Source organism: Canis aureus, chromosome 37 (assembly GCF_053574225.1).
Source record: "Canis aureus isolate CA01 chromosome 37, VMU_Caureus_v.1.0, whole genome shotgun sequence".
NCBI lineage: Eukaryota > Metazoa > Chordata > Mammalia > Carnivora > Canidae > Canis > Canis aureus.
Genome location: NC_135647.1, coordinates 2,889,377 through 2,905,752, shown reverse-complemented (window position 1 = coordinate 2,905,752; position 16,376 = coordinate 2,889,377). Strand labels below are relative to the sequence as shown.

Sequence of the window (16,376 nt, the reverse complement as noted above, 5' to 3'; positions counted from 1 at the left end):
GCTTAATTCTTTCAGTTCCTGACTTCTTCCAGATGTTGCCTGTTAAAGTTTTCCATGTCCCGGGTTCTCTGAGGCTCTTCTCTGAAGACTTTATATTTTCCCAACCTTTTAAATTGCCAGGGGTGGCTCAGCGGTTTGGTGCCTGCCTTGGGCCCAGGGCATGATCCTGGAGTCCCGGGATCGGGTCCTGCATCGGGCTCCTTGCATGTAGCCTGCTTCTCCCTCTGCCTGTGTCTCTGCCTCTCATGAATAAATAAATAAAATCTTTAAAAAAATAAAAATAAATTGCCTTTACTAAGAGAATCAACCCAAATTACTTACTGTCTTTAATGGAATCAGAAATCTCACTAATTAGCTATATTTCATCTGAAATTTTTTATTTCAGTTTTTATATTTTTAATTGCCAGGGGTTAGATTTAGTTCTTTGTCAAATCTTGTGCTTATTTATATTTTCAATGCTCTCTTTTGCTTCTTTATACATATGCATTGATTTCCAGTGTCTCTGAGGGCCTGATTCCAAGGTTATTTTTTATCCTTCTTTCACAAGACACCTTATTTCTTTACATGTTTGGTGATTTTTGATTGATTATAAAATCATTTTCAATAAACCCTAACACATGAGAAAATCATGGAGTATGAATTGAGTGCATTTCTCCAAAAAAATTTTACTTGCTTCCACTAGGCATCTGGGGACTACTTGAAATTCAATGCTTGGCTTATGGCATTTGAAACAGAGTTTGAATTTGGGCCTCAAACCCTTGTGAAAATTAGTTTATTGTTCCAGATGTCCAGAGGAGTCTTTATTCAGTTTTTCCGTTCCCTTTGAAGCTGAGCCTGAGAAACAAGTTTCCTTACTGGACAGAGACATCTGGGCAGACACAACTTTGAACTGTTAAGAAGCCATTGTTTCCTCCCACCTTTTGGAAGTCAGCAGAGAAGTTAAGTTAGCTCACCTAACAACTTTTGGAGGTCCACTCAGCATATCCAAGTGAGTTAAATGGAAGAACAGGCTGAGTGGGCTCTATACTCAGGGAGAAAACAGCTTGGTTTCCTGGAATTCTGTTTTTCTATTGAGACCACTTTTCTGACCAAGGAGTTTCCATAGTGCTATTTCCTGCCTTTCTGATACCATAAGTACATAGATCATGATGGTAGAGAGTTCTTCTTTTTGGGAAATTTGACTATGGTGAATGCAAACCATCTCTCCTTGGTCCATGTCATGGGATAACATGACACCTTAGGATTCTACTACTTCTCACCTTAGGATTTTCCTCCAAATAAACCAAGCTTGTATATAAGCCATATGGTACTAGTAATGTGAAGGTATAGTTCTTTGTGATTATAGATTTATGCCAGTGCTTCCAGTCTGACTTTTTTTTAAAGAATGGTTTTGGGATAGTCTCTCTTATTCTTGGTTCGTTCATCATAGCTGAAGCTACAGATCAACCATCAAGGGTTCCTGAACCAAGGCAACCCAAAGCTTCAGTGGGCATTGACCTCTCTGGGATCAAGTTCTTCCTTCGTTTTTCTTTTTTTTTTTTTTAAGATTTTATTTATTTATTCATGAGACACACACACACACACACACACACACACACACACACAGAGAGAGAGAGAGAGAGAGAGAGAGAGAGAGGCAGAGACACAGGCAGAAGGAGAAGCAGGCTCCATGCAGGGAGCCTAATGTGGGACTCAATTCTGGGTCTCCAGGATCATGCCCTGGGCTGAAGGCAGCACTGAACTGCTGAGCCAACTGGGTTGCCCCCTTCATTTTTCATCTCTGAAATTTTTTCTCTTACATCTTTTTTTCAAGATCAGGTATGCATTGAAAATGATTATTTAAATTTCATAGAGCATTTTAGCATTCTTAAGAAGATTTCAGGTAACCTTGTCCCCCACACTTATAGAAACACAAGTTGGCCTTTATAGAGGGAATTCTTTTGATCTCTAATTCTATTTGCTCCTGATTTTTCATTCCTTTTCTAACAAAACTGAATCTTGTTATTTATATTGCCATTCACCCAGCCAAATTCCTGTTTGGATACAGCCACACATTCATTGTTAAAAATCACACAGGTCTATTTCTGTTCCCATGACCAATGACTAAGATGTTCCCAGCACAACTAATTGACATCCAATGAGAAAGAAATCATATTATATATAGATTCAGAGGGATGCCTGATCTGACCAAGTTTAATGTGAGAGAAATGTCATTACTCACCTCCTACTGATGTCACTTCCACAATTGTTTGCGTATATATTACCTTCTTTCTCTGTATAAGATATGAGAAAAGTAACCACCCATATCTGGATGCTCCTTACCTGATTAAGGATCACTCCACACAGAGTAGAAGAAATTAGTCTTCCTATCATCCCAATTACAGCTGTAACTCCTTTAAGGAATCCGTAAAAACTATGTAAAAAAGACAGATGTAAAGTCATACAAATGCTACAGGAGAATTTAACCTAATGAAATGAGAAGTAAGAGAGATATATTTTGATTTCCTGAATTTTTCATTCCTGTTTTTCAAATTTCATTAAAATATCAAAAAAACTATGTGGATATAACTAACTTTCTAGTTGCAGTACAAAGTCAGGAAGGTTGGCTTTCACAGTAAAAACTATTAAGAGATTGAGAAAGTGAGCAAGATTAGAAAATCTCTAAATACAATTGAGAAATTCCGAAAGTGATGCTTATTGGTGATGGGAACTGATTTAAGGTTAACACAAAATCAAAGGACTCTGTTCACCTGGTCTATGCCCACGGTCCCAGAGCTACTGGCCCCAGCGATTGCTCCCAATGTTCAGATGAGGAAGCTAGAAGCTTGGTTTCTAAGCAACTGTGCTTGGCTAGTCCTGGGTACCCAAACCCAGTTAAGCAGAAAGTGAACTACAAAAGCAGGGAAGTCACAGAGAATGATTGATAGAGTAGGGGTCAAATCCATCAGTCATCAAGAACGAGGAAGTGCCTTTTGGAGAGCAGAATCAGTTGGTCTTACTAAGAAAGTAGTTCTCTCCAGGGTGGGGAATATTTGCCTTTCCTGTTCAATAAATTTCACCATTAAAAGTTCTATGTTTTCTTTTATTCTGTTTTGTGAGAGTGAGGGTTTTCTGGTTGTTTTGTTCTGTGCATTTTATTTCCTAGGTCTATTTTATTCCTATTCTGCTATTGAACATGGGAGGGAATATACAGTTTATCTATTAGTTTCTCTGTCCCTTAATCAGAGGGGCATGACACATGGGATGAGAGTCCTTGCATGTTGGGCTGTATGCAGTCACTGGATGGAAATTGGATTTGCTTTTTACGGGGAGCTGAAGAGTGTGTTCTAATGTATAAAGAAAAACATTTAAGGTTATGAGCAATCATAGGTGCAGATTGGGATCGAAACCACCAATTGACAAAAAAAAAAAAAAAAAAAAAAGAAACCACCAATTGTCCCCAGAATTTAGTTACCTGATTAATTTTAGCAATAGGATCCCTAGGATTTTTGTGGGAATAGGGCCACTTATGCCTTTTCTAAGCCTTTGTCACATTTATCTTCATGACCCCCTCTCCCTATAAAAATATTAAAAATTATATTTTATAACTCTGTGTGTGTGTATGTGTGTGTTGAGGAACTTTTCAGTTTCTTTTTTAAAAATAAATTTATTTTTTATTGGTGTTCAATTTACCAACATACAGAATAACACCCAGTGCTCATCCCGTCAAGTGCCCCCCTCAGTGCCCGTCAGTTTCACCTAAATTGTCAGATTTACTGGCATGAAGTTGTTCATAATATTCTGTTATTTCTTTTTTATATGCTAAGACTTACCATAATGCATGCTTTGTCATTATGGGTATTGATAATTTTTCTCTATTTTTCTTAATCAGTCTTCATTATTTCATTAATTTCATTAATTTCCAAAGACCCAACTTTTGACATTGTTGATTTTACTTGTCCTAATCTTCATAATTTGAGGGGTGGGGTTAATTTGCTGCTTTTTTTTCTGGCTACTTGAGATAAGAAACATAATTATTGACTTTAAGACTTAAATGTTTTTCAATATATATTTCAAAGCTATATATTTCTCTCTAGGCATGATTTTAAAAGCATCCCACATGCTTTGAAATGTCCTATTTCATTATACTTTAAAGTATTTTCTAATTCTAATTGTGATTTCTTCTTTAACTTAAACATTACTTTCAAAGCAATGGGGTTATGTATCTTCTGCTTTCAATGGCAACCTTAATTCACTGTGATCAAAGAATATATTCTGAATAATTTCAAGCATTTTAAATCAACTGCAGCTTGCTTTATGACCCAGCATATCATTAATTTCAGTAACTGTCCCATAAGCAACTGAAAATAACTTGAATCCTCTCCTTGTTGATTGTAGCATAGTGTTCCACAGATGTCAATTAAGTCAACTCTGTTAATTTTGTTCTTTATTCCATTATCCTTACTAGCTTTCTGTCTACCTCTATTTTTGCACAAGCCATTGAAAGAGCTTATGAAAGTTTCTTCCTTCATTGTACATTTGTCTAGTTCTTTGAGTTCTCTCAATTCAATATAATTATATTCATTATGATCTATAATGATCTTATATGATCTATAATCTATAGTATTGGGTTCAAACAGAGACATTCTTTATTTCTAATAGTGTTCTATTTTTTTCTGATACTTCCATAGTTATTTCAGGTTTCTTTTGGTTAATATTTGTTTGGAATACTTCTTTCTATCCTTTAATTGCATCCTTATTGTGTCCTCATGTTTAATGTGTCTCTTATTTGCAGCATAGAGCTGTATTTCCTTTATTATTGAGTTTAACAATCTTGATACTTACTTGAAGTATTTCATATATACTAACATAATTACTAATATACTTGTGATCATCCTTATCTGTTCACTATTTATTTTCTTTTTGACCTCCTCTTTTATATTCCACTTTTTCTTCTAGATTTATCCATTTCATTTTATTTTTCCTTCCATGATATTATTTCACCGTTCTTCTCAAGCATTGAAGATATTATGACATGTACTCTTTACTTAAGTTTATTACAAATTACAGTTTTACTATTTTTTGTATGCCAGAGCTTAGAACATGTTTAAGATTTTAGTATTTTGACATTTCTGTTTTATCTCCCTGCTGCTCTTTGCATTATTTCATCCTGTATTTTAATTCCTTAATGTAATTTGTTTCGATACGCATTTCAACTCACAGGTTATTCTCTATTGGTTTTATGGATCAATAGCCTCTGATTACACACATATTTACCCTGCCTAATTGCTCTTCAGTCCTTCTAACATATTCAGATTTCAATAGAAATAATTTCTTTATAGTATATCTTTTAGTGAAGATCCACTGGTGACAATTTCTCTGTCTGAAAACATTTTTATTTTGCTTTGATTTTCGAAGAATATTTTCAGTAGGGATAAAATTTGAGATTGACATTTATTTATTTTTTAGCACTTTATAGAGCTCATATCATTATCTTCTGGTTTTCATGGTTTCTGTTGAAAAGTTAGATGTCAAGGTTATTACTACTACTTGAAAGTGGCATGCCTTCTTGCTCTAGTTCTTTTAAGATCTTTTTCTTAGTCTTTAGTTTTCAGCATTCTTACTATATATAAGTTACAATTTACATTTCATCATGGTTGAAATTCACAGAGCTGTATGTATGTGTGATTTGCTGTCTTTCATTATTGGATTATTTGGGGCTGTTTTCTCTTAAAATATTGCTTATGTCATGTTTTATCTGTCCTTTCCTTCTGAGACTCAAGTACAGATTTGTTAGCCTTTGCATTTTGTTCCACATTTCCATTATGTTTCTTATGATATGTCTTCCTATTTATCAATCCTAATTTGTTGTCAAACCTGTCTATTAAGATCTTAATTTCAGACATTTTATTTTTCAGTTCTAGAACTTTCATTTTTTAAATAGATTCCAGTGTTGATCAAATTCTTTATCTTCTCTTCAGCTTTTCCCCTGGTTTCTTGGGTATATTAATCATAGATATTTCAAAGTTCTTCTTACCTGGTAATTTCAATACCTGTATTGATTGTAGGACAATTTCTAATCCATTTTATGGTTATTTATCACATGGCCCTATCCTTTGTTATGCCTAGTAATTTTTACTAAATTCTGGACATTGTGAGTAAGAACTGTAGGGACTCCAAGAATATGTTATACTTTGCAAGAAAAGATTCACCCTTTTCTCTAATAGATAGATTTGGAAGGGAGGGTGTGATCACTTTAATCTAATTATTGAATGAACTAAGATGAGGTTAGGTTGCAATTGTAATAAGACTCAGTTTACCTGTAGTATCCTACAGTTCCTTAAGTAATACCCTCCATACTATTAAATGGAGAGCTCAGTATATCCAGCCAGGTCCCTCCAGGGCTCGTTAGATCTTGTCTCCTTAGTATAGACAGTATAGGAAATTCTGCCATGCTTCTTTTATGGTTTTGGTTTAGATTTTTGCCACTTGCCCCAATGAACTTCAGAATTCAACAAATATCTCTAGGAAAAGCTGACTTTATGTGTAAATTTCCTTAACTTTCAATATTGTCACTCCAGCCCTTTGCAACCCAAACACTGGACTAACTTCTCTATCCAGAGCAGCAGGCTTGTCCTAGGGCCAAATCTGAATTACCAGCCTTTTGCTAATTGGCAAATAATCTCAAGGAAAAAGTGATGGGAGTTGTCAGCTGACCTTGGAAGTGCTATCCTCTTGTATCTTTGGTCCTATTGGCCTCTGCTGCTGTCTGATGCCTTGGGTATTTTATTTTATTTTTAAAGATATTTAAAAAAATAGTCTCTATACCCAATGTGGGGCTCAAATGGTGATTTTGAACAACCCCGAGACCAAGAGTCACATGCTCCACCAACTGAGCCAGCCAGGTGCCCTTACTTTTGGTATTTAGCGTTTCCAAATTTCCCTCACCTGGAATGTCAATCATCCACAGCTTGCCCAATCCTATGTTAAAGTTGAACAGTTTTCTCAAATTTTGCTTTACAGTTGTAAAATGTTAGGTGCATAGAAATTTAGTGTATTATATCTTCTAGTGAATTAAAGTAATTATTAAAAAATTCTTTATTTCTAGTAATGCATTTTGCCTTAAAGTCTACATTGGCTGATCTGTTTTCCTTTATTTTTCTTTTAATCTGTTACATTTTGTTACTACTTTTATTCCCATCCAGATTAACTCAAAATTTGGAAGATATAGTCCTTTTATATTTTATGTTTTTCTGCTGCATTTAATTTAATATGATCGTTATTCTGTTTTTTCCACCTATTTTATGTTCCTTTTTAAACTTCATTTCTTGGATCCTTTTTCATTGTGTTTTTAAAATATCATCTCCTTTACACTTTTACTATCCTTCAATAGTTACCCTAGAGATTAAAACATATATTTTTGACTGAGTTTGGTTTGATATAAATGAATATTTTTACAAATTCTCATTAATGAAAGCACCTTAGAACAATATTCATTTATACCCTCTCATCTTTTGTCTTTTTTATTGTCTTACATATTAGTCTACATATTTTTTTACTTTATATGGTATTGTTTTCTTTTGTAAATTCAGTAATTATTAGATTTACTCTATTTTTTTTCCTCTCCCTCTTTATTTGTTCCTGTATTTCTATACTTCATCTGTGATTATTTTGCTTCTGCCCAAAGAATTCCCATTTAAAAAGTTTTAATTGGAGGTCTTTGCTGATGAATTCTCACAATTTGCCTGAAAATATTTTTATATTACCTTAATTCTTTGAAGGAACTTTTTGTTGGATATAGACCTCTAATTAATGATGATTTTCTTTTTTTCCATATTAAAGATTGGGTTCTAGCTTCTAGCTTTCATTGTTTCCGTTGAGAAGGGAGTTCCCAGTCTTATTATTTCTTCTTTGAAAGCAATGTGCCTGGGCACCTGGGTGGCTTAGTGGTTGAATGTCTGCCTTTGGCTTGTGTCATGATCCGGGGGTCCTGGGATTGAGTCCCGCATCAGGGTCTCTGCAGAGAGTCTACCTATGTCTCTGCCTCTCTCTGTGTGACTCTCATAAATAAATAAATAAATAAAATAAATAAATAAATAAATAAATAAATAAATAAATAAATAAATATTTTTTAAAAAAAGAAAGTAATGTGGCTTTTGCTATGGCTGTGTTTAAGAGATCTCTTTTTCTCTCTCTCTGCCTTTCTAGTCTTAGCAATTTTACTACGACAAGTCTAGGAGTGGTTTTCTTTATATTTATCCTATTATATATCGGTAACTATGACATCTTTTTTTTTTTAGAGACTTTATTTATTCATGAGAGACACACAGAGAGAGGCAGAGACATAGGCATAGAGAGAAGCAGGCTCCATGCAGGGAGCCGGATGTGGGACTTGATCCCAGATCTCCAAGATCACACCCCAGGCTGCAGGCGGCACTAAACCGCTGCACCACCGGAGCTGCCCCCAACTATGACATCTTTAATGACTGTATTCTCCTCCCAGATTCAGAAGTCTTTAGCATGCTATGGCTGTAGGAAAGGACTTGATCTATTTTTACTTAAAAGAGATGCTTTCATTCTGTAGTCAGAGAAACAAACAGAATCCTCAATGCCAAGAATCCAGAGTATTTTGACAATTCCTCTGAAAACCATTACACATCCATAGGATGGAGCAGTTCTTTTGACCTTAGAGTAGGTGACAATGTTTTATGGTCTTATCCTCATGCCACTCAGTCCTCAAACAGTAAGTATGTGATATGGGGGATGCAAACAAAGGTTGTTCTAATGCAGGGTAATTTTCTGGACAACAATCAGCTCTAAATTTGCTCATCCTTCAGCTGCAACAGCCCATGGTAAAGGGCATTTGGAAGTTTAATAGTCATTAAAGTAGACTTTCAATTTTATTAATTTTATATTTTGGCATACTATGATTTAGTAGAGCCTGAATAGGATTCTGATGTCTGAACTATAGTTCAGACCCACATGGAGGGAAATTCAAGGGTGTACAATCCATCCAATCAGTCAAAAATAATTAAAAGCTATAGAAGTCTTTTTGGAGCCTCCATTTAAGAATGTCAAGGCAATGACAATTTCTTCTTAATGCATTACAGAACATCTCTAGAGTTCTCTGTGCTTTTCTATTCTTGCACCAAAGTGATGGAAACTATTACATTCTTAGGTCTTCCCTCTTTCAATCTTATTTCCCAAATGATATTCTCAACAAAATCACATTTGCTTGTTTCTTTTACCTTCCAGACCTTTTTTCCTGCACCTTTGTTTTGCTCCAAACTATATAATCCCTGACTTAGAACTCTTTAGTTCTAACAAAGACTAAATTTCCCTAAAAAGACAAATTAGAACTTTATTCTCTAAGGGAACTCTCTTTAATAGGTGAGGAAGGTATATGATTAGGAACATTCTTGCTTAAGTAAGTTTGGTCTTCATCTAATTAATGAAAGATAGTTTAAGCAATACAAATTGATATGGTTGAGCTGTAACACACATATGCCCCCAAAATTGAGGATGAACTAAGAATTTTTTCCACTTTGTAGATTAGTATATTTATTCTCTCTGGCCCTACAAAATTACCTGGCTTACATGGAATTTGGGTCCATTGGAATGATGCAACTTAGACCAAGTCCTATGTTACTCAAGCCATTGCTGGTTGAGATTATTCCGCATCCTCCTGACCAGATGCTAGCAAATAGCCCTATTGAGGGAGTGACTACAGCTAGTCAGTTGGAAGCAGACATATGTAGGTATGAGCCCTCAGTGCTTATTACGGTGTGACTTTACATAAATTCTTTTTACTGGTCTTTTGTTTCCTCAGCCATACTATAATGGACAGTTTCTTGTCCATGCTGGGTCATAACAGGCACATAAAAAATGCTCAATAAATCCTAGCTATTGGGGATCCCTGGGTGGCTCAGTGGTTTAGCGCCTGCCTTCAGCCCAGGGCATGATCCTGGAGTCCCGAGATCGTGTCCCATGTCAGGCTCCCAGCATGGAGCCTGCTTCTCCCTCTGCCTGTGTCACTGCCTCTCTCTTTCTCTCTGTGTCTCATGAGTAAATAAAAAAAAAAATCCTAGCTATTTATAATTTCTTCTATTTCTGTATATATTCTCTCTCTCTCTCTCTCTTTTTTAAAAAAGATTTATCTACTTATTTAGAGAGAAAGAGAATTAGCAGGAGGGGCAGAAAGAGAGGGAAAGACAATTTCAAGTAGACTCTTCACTGATCATGGAGTTCCATGTAGGGCTCAATCCCAGTACCTTAAGATCATGACCTGAGCTAAAACCAAGAGTCAGGTACTTAACCGACTGAACCACCCAGGTGCCCCTATTTCTATATACATTCTTTTTTTAAAGACACATTCATTTAGTGTCATGATCAGACTCTTACATTTAGCAATCCACAGCATGGGTGGAAAAGAAAATCTACACTAAAAGCCTTTGTTGGAATGCTTTACATTTTCCACAGAACAGAAACTAAAATAACCTGTCATACAATTGGTCACAAATACAGTCCTCGAGTTTTCTGCCCATACACATGAGTATTGTCTAAAACATGTCTTCTTTGTAGCAGCTAGGCCCTGCCACCACTGTGCTTGGCTGAGTTCACAAATCTGTTGTAACTTGTAGCTTCCCTGTCACTTCTCTGGCTCTCTTCTCCTGCTAAGCTTTGTTTCCTGGAAGTAATTGAAACCTTCTGCCACTGGAACTAGCTGCTGCTGCTGGAACTACCATAGCCACCTTAGTTTCATGGTTTGGCAAAGTATTGACCTCCACCACCACAGGGGCAGAGCTTCTGCCTCCAAATTTCCCTCCTTCTATGGGTCCAAAATTTGAGGACGGAGTGTTCTAATTGCCCAAATCATGACAGCTTCCGCCACCTCCAAAGTTGCTTCCATCATGACCAAATCCATTATAGCCATCCCTACCACCACCCTATCCACCACCACCTCGACTACCACCAAAACCACCTAACCCACTGAAGTTTCCTCCACAACCACAGTTGTCATTCCTACTAAAACCACCCTCCACAGTGACCACCAAAGTTTCCAGAACCACTTTGACCTCTTAGGCTGGATGAAGCACTACCCATCTCTTGCTTCAATAAGGCTTTACTTACTTCACAGTTGTGACTTCACAGTGTGGGATTTTTGAATGACAATCTTGTCTACAGAGTCATGGTCATCAAATGTTACAAAAGCAAAACCTTTCTTTCTGCCACTGCCTTGGTCAGTCATGATCTTAATCACTTCAACTTTCCCATATTGTTCAAAATATCTCTTGGTGGTGTTCTTTAATGCCACCAACAAAAATCTTTCTCACAGTTAAGTGGGCACCAGGGCTTTGAGAATCTTCTCTTGATTCAACCCTCTTTGGTTACACAACTCTTCCATCCACCTTGTGTGTCCTTGCATTTGTGGAGGCATCCCCCTCCTCCACAGCGACATATGTGACAAACCCAAAGCCTCTGGAGCCCTTAGCATTTGGATCTCTCATTACCACACAGTCCATTAGCATTCCCTGTTGCTCAAAATGGCTCCTCAGACTTTCATTGGTCATTTCAAAGCTCAAACCTTCCATGAAGAGCTTCTGCAGCTGTTCAGGCTCTTTGGGAAACGCTGGCTTAGACATGACAGTGGTCGGTGGGGAGACTTTAACAGTGCTTCCTTGGTGGCATCCATGGGCAGAAAGAACCGTATATATTCTTGATTTCAACATGCCTGCGGCTCAGTTGACATTGTGCTTTCTATATCAAATAATCCTTACATGTTTTATATAATTCCAAGTAATCAGAACTCCTGCGAGCATTTTTAAGAAAGGCCTTGGAACTGAATAAAACAAATGGATACCTGTCCTCATTACTCCGGCACTCACATTGTATGGATATCATGGGCAAGATTCATTATAAGAATTGAGACAGAATATGGATTATTCTTTTTCTTGATTCTGCCTCTCTACCCTACAGCCAATATTTTGCTAAATTTCAGAGAATTCTGTTCCTGATGGATGCATGTTCCCCAGGGACTACTAGCCCTATAAAGTACAAGGTAAACAGTGCCCCCTGGAACTATGCAAATGGCAGGGCTGCTTCCATCAGCCATACTTATGTATCTTTTAAAAAGGTATAACAGTAAAAGCAAAAGATTTTACCAGACAGATCTAGATTAAAATCCTAGATAAGATCCCAAACCAGTGGTGAGATCTTAGGCCGACAAGTATCTGACCCTCAGTTTCCTTAGTTATAAAATAAGTATTACTATCTGTTGGGTTGTCATGAGGATTCATAATATATAAACATGCATACAATAACAATAGCCATGAGGAACAGGTAACCTTTATACAGTGTTCGCTATGTGCCATGGACTATTCTATATACTTGACCTGAATTAACTTATTTAATCCTCTAATGACCCTCTGTGGTAAGTATTCCCTTATTACTCCTATTTTATTTTATTTTATTTTATTGTATTGTATTTTATTTTATTTTATTTTTATTTTATTTTATAGGTGTGAAACAGACACAGAGAAGGTAAATGATTTGCTTGAGGAGAGTGGTCATGCTGCTATTAAAACCTGACCTGGGGAATCCCTGAAGGGCTCAGTGGATTAGCGCCTGCCTTTGGCCCAGGGCGTGATCCTAGAGTCCCAGGATCGAGTCCCACATCGGACTCCCTGCATGGAGCCTGCTTCTCCCTCTGCCTGTGTCTCTGCCTCTCTCTCTCCTCTGTGTCTTTCATGAATAAATAAATGAAATCTTAAAAAATAAAAAAAAATAAAACCTAACCTGACTTGAGAATCTGTGTTCTGAATCACTAGGCTATACTTCATATGTATTTATGAGTTGCAAACATTAATATATCATTAGGCACATAATGATTACACTCATTATATATCTGAACTATATTGATGCTTCTTCAGGAAGCATTTTGGACTGTTGGCCATGAACTCCAAAATAGTTGAAATCTTAAAACACCCTGGAGAGTTTGAATACAAGAAAGAGATTTTTAAAACTCTACCTGGGAGCGATATCCAAGCCATTTATAAGTACTCCACCCATACAAAAGCTTCCTGTTGAACTGGCAAGTATCAGAAAAATGGTCATGCTATAAATGCTGGAACTCAGGTAGAGCAGACACAAACTGAAGAAGGCAGGCAGGAGAAGTCCTGGGGAGAGATTCAGACATGCAGTTAGGTTAGGCGAAGGGCCTCAAGGTGCTTGAATGTCCTGGCTGTTCTTACCTAGAGTGTTGAAGAGTTTCCGGATGGTAATTAAGCGGAGAATATTCCTGGACAGGAAGAAGTCTGTCAGGTGACCTACTAGGATGCCAAAGCTCCAGGCAAACAAATAAGGGAGAGCTGACAGCAGCCCATTCTGGAAAATAAATGTTATTGTGAGGGTGAGTATGATAGAGTCATCCCTAAACTAAAATTCAGTATCTAAAATTTGTACCGCCATACAAGAAACCATCAACATGCAACTTCAGAATTCATACTTGGGGCCACACCACCCAAAAGAAAGAGGAAAATAGTTTGGGGGTCAGAAAGAGTTGTCAGAGCCTGTCTAGTTTTCTGTTCTTAGAGTCACAGGACCTGAAAGTCCTGGAGAATAGAAATTGGAAGACTACATTTGGGAGTGGGGAATGCCTGCCCTGGGGGAAATGGCAGAACTAGCAATAGCAGCAATTACAGACATTCGTACAGTCCTTATGCTGAACCGCTGCTGTTAATCCTTTCAACCTCTCTGTGGTCTCAAGAAGGATAACACTGAATCAGAGAGTGCTTAAGGGACCTCACTGTTTAGGTTGGCCCCCGGGGTGAGTTACTGGAGGTTGATCGATGAATGGCACTTTGGGCATTCTATTCCTATAGGAGTCTTTTCTAGCTATTATGGCATTGAATGTAAGGTTCAGGGAATATTGATTCTCCAAGTCAGACAAGCAATGAGAATGTCCATCCTTTCAAAGCAAGACCTGAGTCATGGGTTCTCCACCCAGGACTCATTACCTTATCCCAAGAGACAGGTTGGGAGTGAGCTGAGCAGGGTGACAGGGAAGGATCCTAGTCTCCGTAGGAAATGGTGGTGCTGAGCCATAAGTACTACTATTTAGGGTGATTGTGCATTGAATGGGAGGTAGGGAACCTGTGGGAACATGAGTGAGTGTGTTCTATTGTGGGAGTGCCAGAAACTGCTTACACCTTTTTTTCCTGGGAAATGTTAACATAAGACTTAGAAACAGTGAATCTCCAGGTACAGAACATCAGCTAAACAGTGTAGGGGCAGTCAAGAGCTAGGATTAGAGTCATAAGAAACAAAGAAATGAGTAGAGTCCTTCATAAAGTTGGAGAACACAGGTAGACTTACCTCTTTTATGTTCACGTGAAGCTTGGCCTTGATAAACGTTGGAGTGTACAAAACCATAATGGTATTTGTCCAGTGAAAAGCAAAAGAACCGAAAGCAATGGCCCAGAATGGAAGAGACTTAATCATAGCTTTGATTGGCAGAGACTGTGTGCTTGAGCTGACCTGGAGAGAAAAAAAATTAACTATTAGCACAGTAGGACAAGCTGGAATACACTTTCATTTGGCACAGAATCTGGGAGATACCACAGTGGAGCATCTGTGTTCTACCTGCTGGTTGAGGCAGGACAAGATGTATTCCTTCTCACTGATGCTTATACATGGGTGGTCCTTTGGGTCATCATAAAAGAGAACGAACCAGAGAAGACTTAGGGCACAGCCACAAGCACCTATCAAAGTAGGACAGGTTAAAATAGAAATGGTTTCTGTCTATAGTAAAGGCTCTTTCCCAAATTGACATTTGTCATTATTACTCACAGAACCTGGACCTCCTTGTTCTTTAGAACATTGCAACAAGTCTTACATTTTTGATGTCCTCTCTGTATCTGTAGCTACTTCTGCCTACAGAATGAATTTTGCAGGAAGGACGGTAAGCCCTTTGGTCTCTCCTGATCCAAACTCTGTATCCCTCTGCTCATGGTAGTGGGACTCCCTGTTCTTAGGCCCTTATCTCTACAAATTGCCAGTGTGTTCCACCGTGAGACTATAGCACAACTAAACTTTTACAGGGCTTAGCAATCACCTAGCTTTGAGAGCCAGGTCTTGGCTATGCTCCTAAGATATAGCCCAGGCCAGAGGGATTATACATGTCTTCTGTGAGGAATCTTCTGTTAAGACAGGGAGTATGTAGTATTCATCAGTCTTCCAGAATGCATTCATTCATTTGACAAATATTGATTATATGCCCATTATGTACCATTCACTATTCTAAGTACTGGGGATGTAGCAATGAATAAAATACAAAAATGTCTATCATCATAGAGTTTACTGTCTAGTGGATGAAAGAGATGAAGTAAAGTAAATAACTAAAAGGTATTAGATATCAGTGACAAGAGCTATGGAGAGTTGTTACAGGAGGAGGAAGTGAGGAGTGTCATGCTCAGTGAAGGCTGGGGCATTGATGTGGGGCAGAGGGAGCAGAGAGTGCCGAAGGCCGAGGTCATGAGGCCAGTGTGACTGGAGGGGAGGCAGGGGGGTGGGTGGGAAAAGATAAGGACAAGAGTTGATGGGATCAGACCATGTGGAAATTTGGAGCCACTGTAAGATCTGAGACTTTTACAACACTCTTTAAAAAGCATTAAAAGGGTATTTCTACAATATACCATTTCCATATCATTCTATGACCTGAGAACCCAATCCCAAGGTGAAATGTAAGTGGATAGAAGTGAATGCCTAATAAATACATGTGCAATGTGTACCTTCCTATGTATTATTTTTGTCAACTCAGAAACTCATGTGGTGCTATTAGCTCTTTTTCAAAATGAGAACACTGATGTTCAGAAGGGTCCACATCCTTTCCCAGGGACATATGGTTAATAAGTGGTAATTGATACTTAGCATGAATTATATTTTTAGGGTGGAGATACAGTCCTAGAGGAGTAGCCTGGGGCAGAGTTTTGAAGACAAGAGTTAATAACAAATGGAAGAGGATAAGTCTGCAAAAGACTAAAACAGAATGACCAGAAGAACAAAATCCAATGCACAGAGTCAGGCAAAGGCACCATTGATGGTGGTGGATGTGATTAAGAGGTCAGGTCAAATGTGGACTGAAGAACTTCTGCTTCATTTATGGGCATGGAGATTTGGGCAACTCTAACGTTTGTGAGGCCTGGAAACTCACATGAACATTTAAAAGTTATAAATCAAGTTATGGATTTGTTAAGAAACTTAAATAAAATATGTCTTCTCATACTATGTTGAGAAATGTAACTTCAAAATGACCTGGATAGAGACTTCTGGTTTTTTTTTTTTTTTTGAATTTTTATTTATTTATGATAGTCATCGGGGAGAGAGAGAGAGAGGCAGAG

General features: G+C 37.6%; 1 protein-coding gene across 9 annotated transcripts in view; it reads right to left on the bottom strand.

Moving 5' to 3' along the window:
• The window catches only part of SLC17A1 (solute carrier family 17 member 1), a 77,503-nt gene that overhangs the window by 43,941 nt on the left and 17,186 nt on the right, over positions 1 to 16,376 (bottom strand). For 7 of the 9 annotated variants that reach the window (XR_013373923.1, XR_013373921.1, XR_013373922.1 and 4 more), the window contains 5 exons: positions 14,620 to 14,738; positions 14,353 to 14,514; positions 13,230 to 13,362; positions 13,007 to 13,154; positions 2,323 to 2,413 (listed from right to left, as the gene is read on the bottom strand). Coding sequence is in view for 5 of the 9 variants with exons in the window: in XM_077886491.1 (XP_077742617.1) it covers positions 2,323 to 2,413; positions 13,007 to 13,154; positions 13,230 to 13,362; positions 14,353 to 14,514; positions 14,620 to 14,738 (653 nt within the window). In the remaining 4 variants the exon portion in view is untranslated. Of the gene's footprint in view, positions 1 to 2,322; positions 2,414 to 3,825; positions 3,995 to 13,006; positions 13,155 to 13,229; positions 13,363 to 14,352; positions 14,515 to 14,619; positions 14,739 to 16,376 lie in introns of those variants that run through there. The other 2 variants (XM_077886493.1, XM_077886494.1) reach the window with 2 other exon arrangements.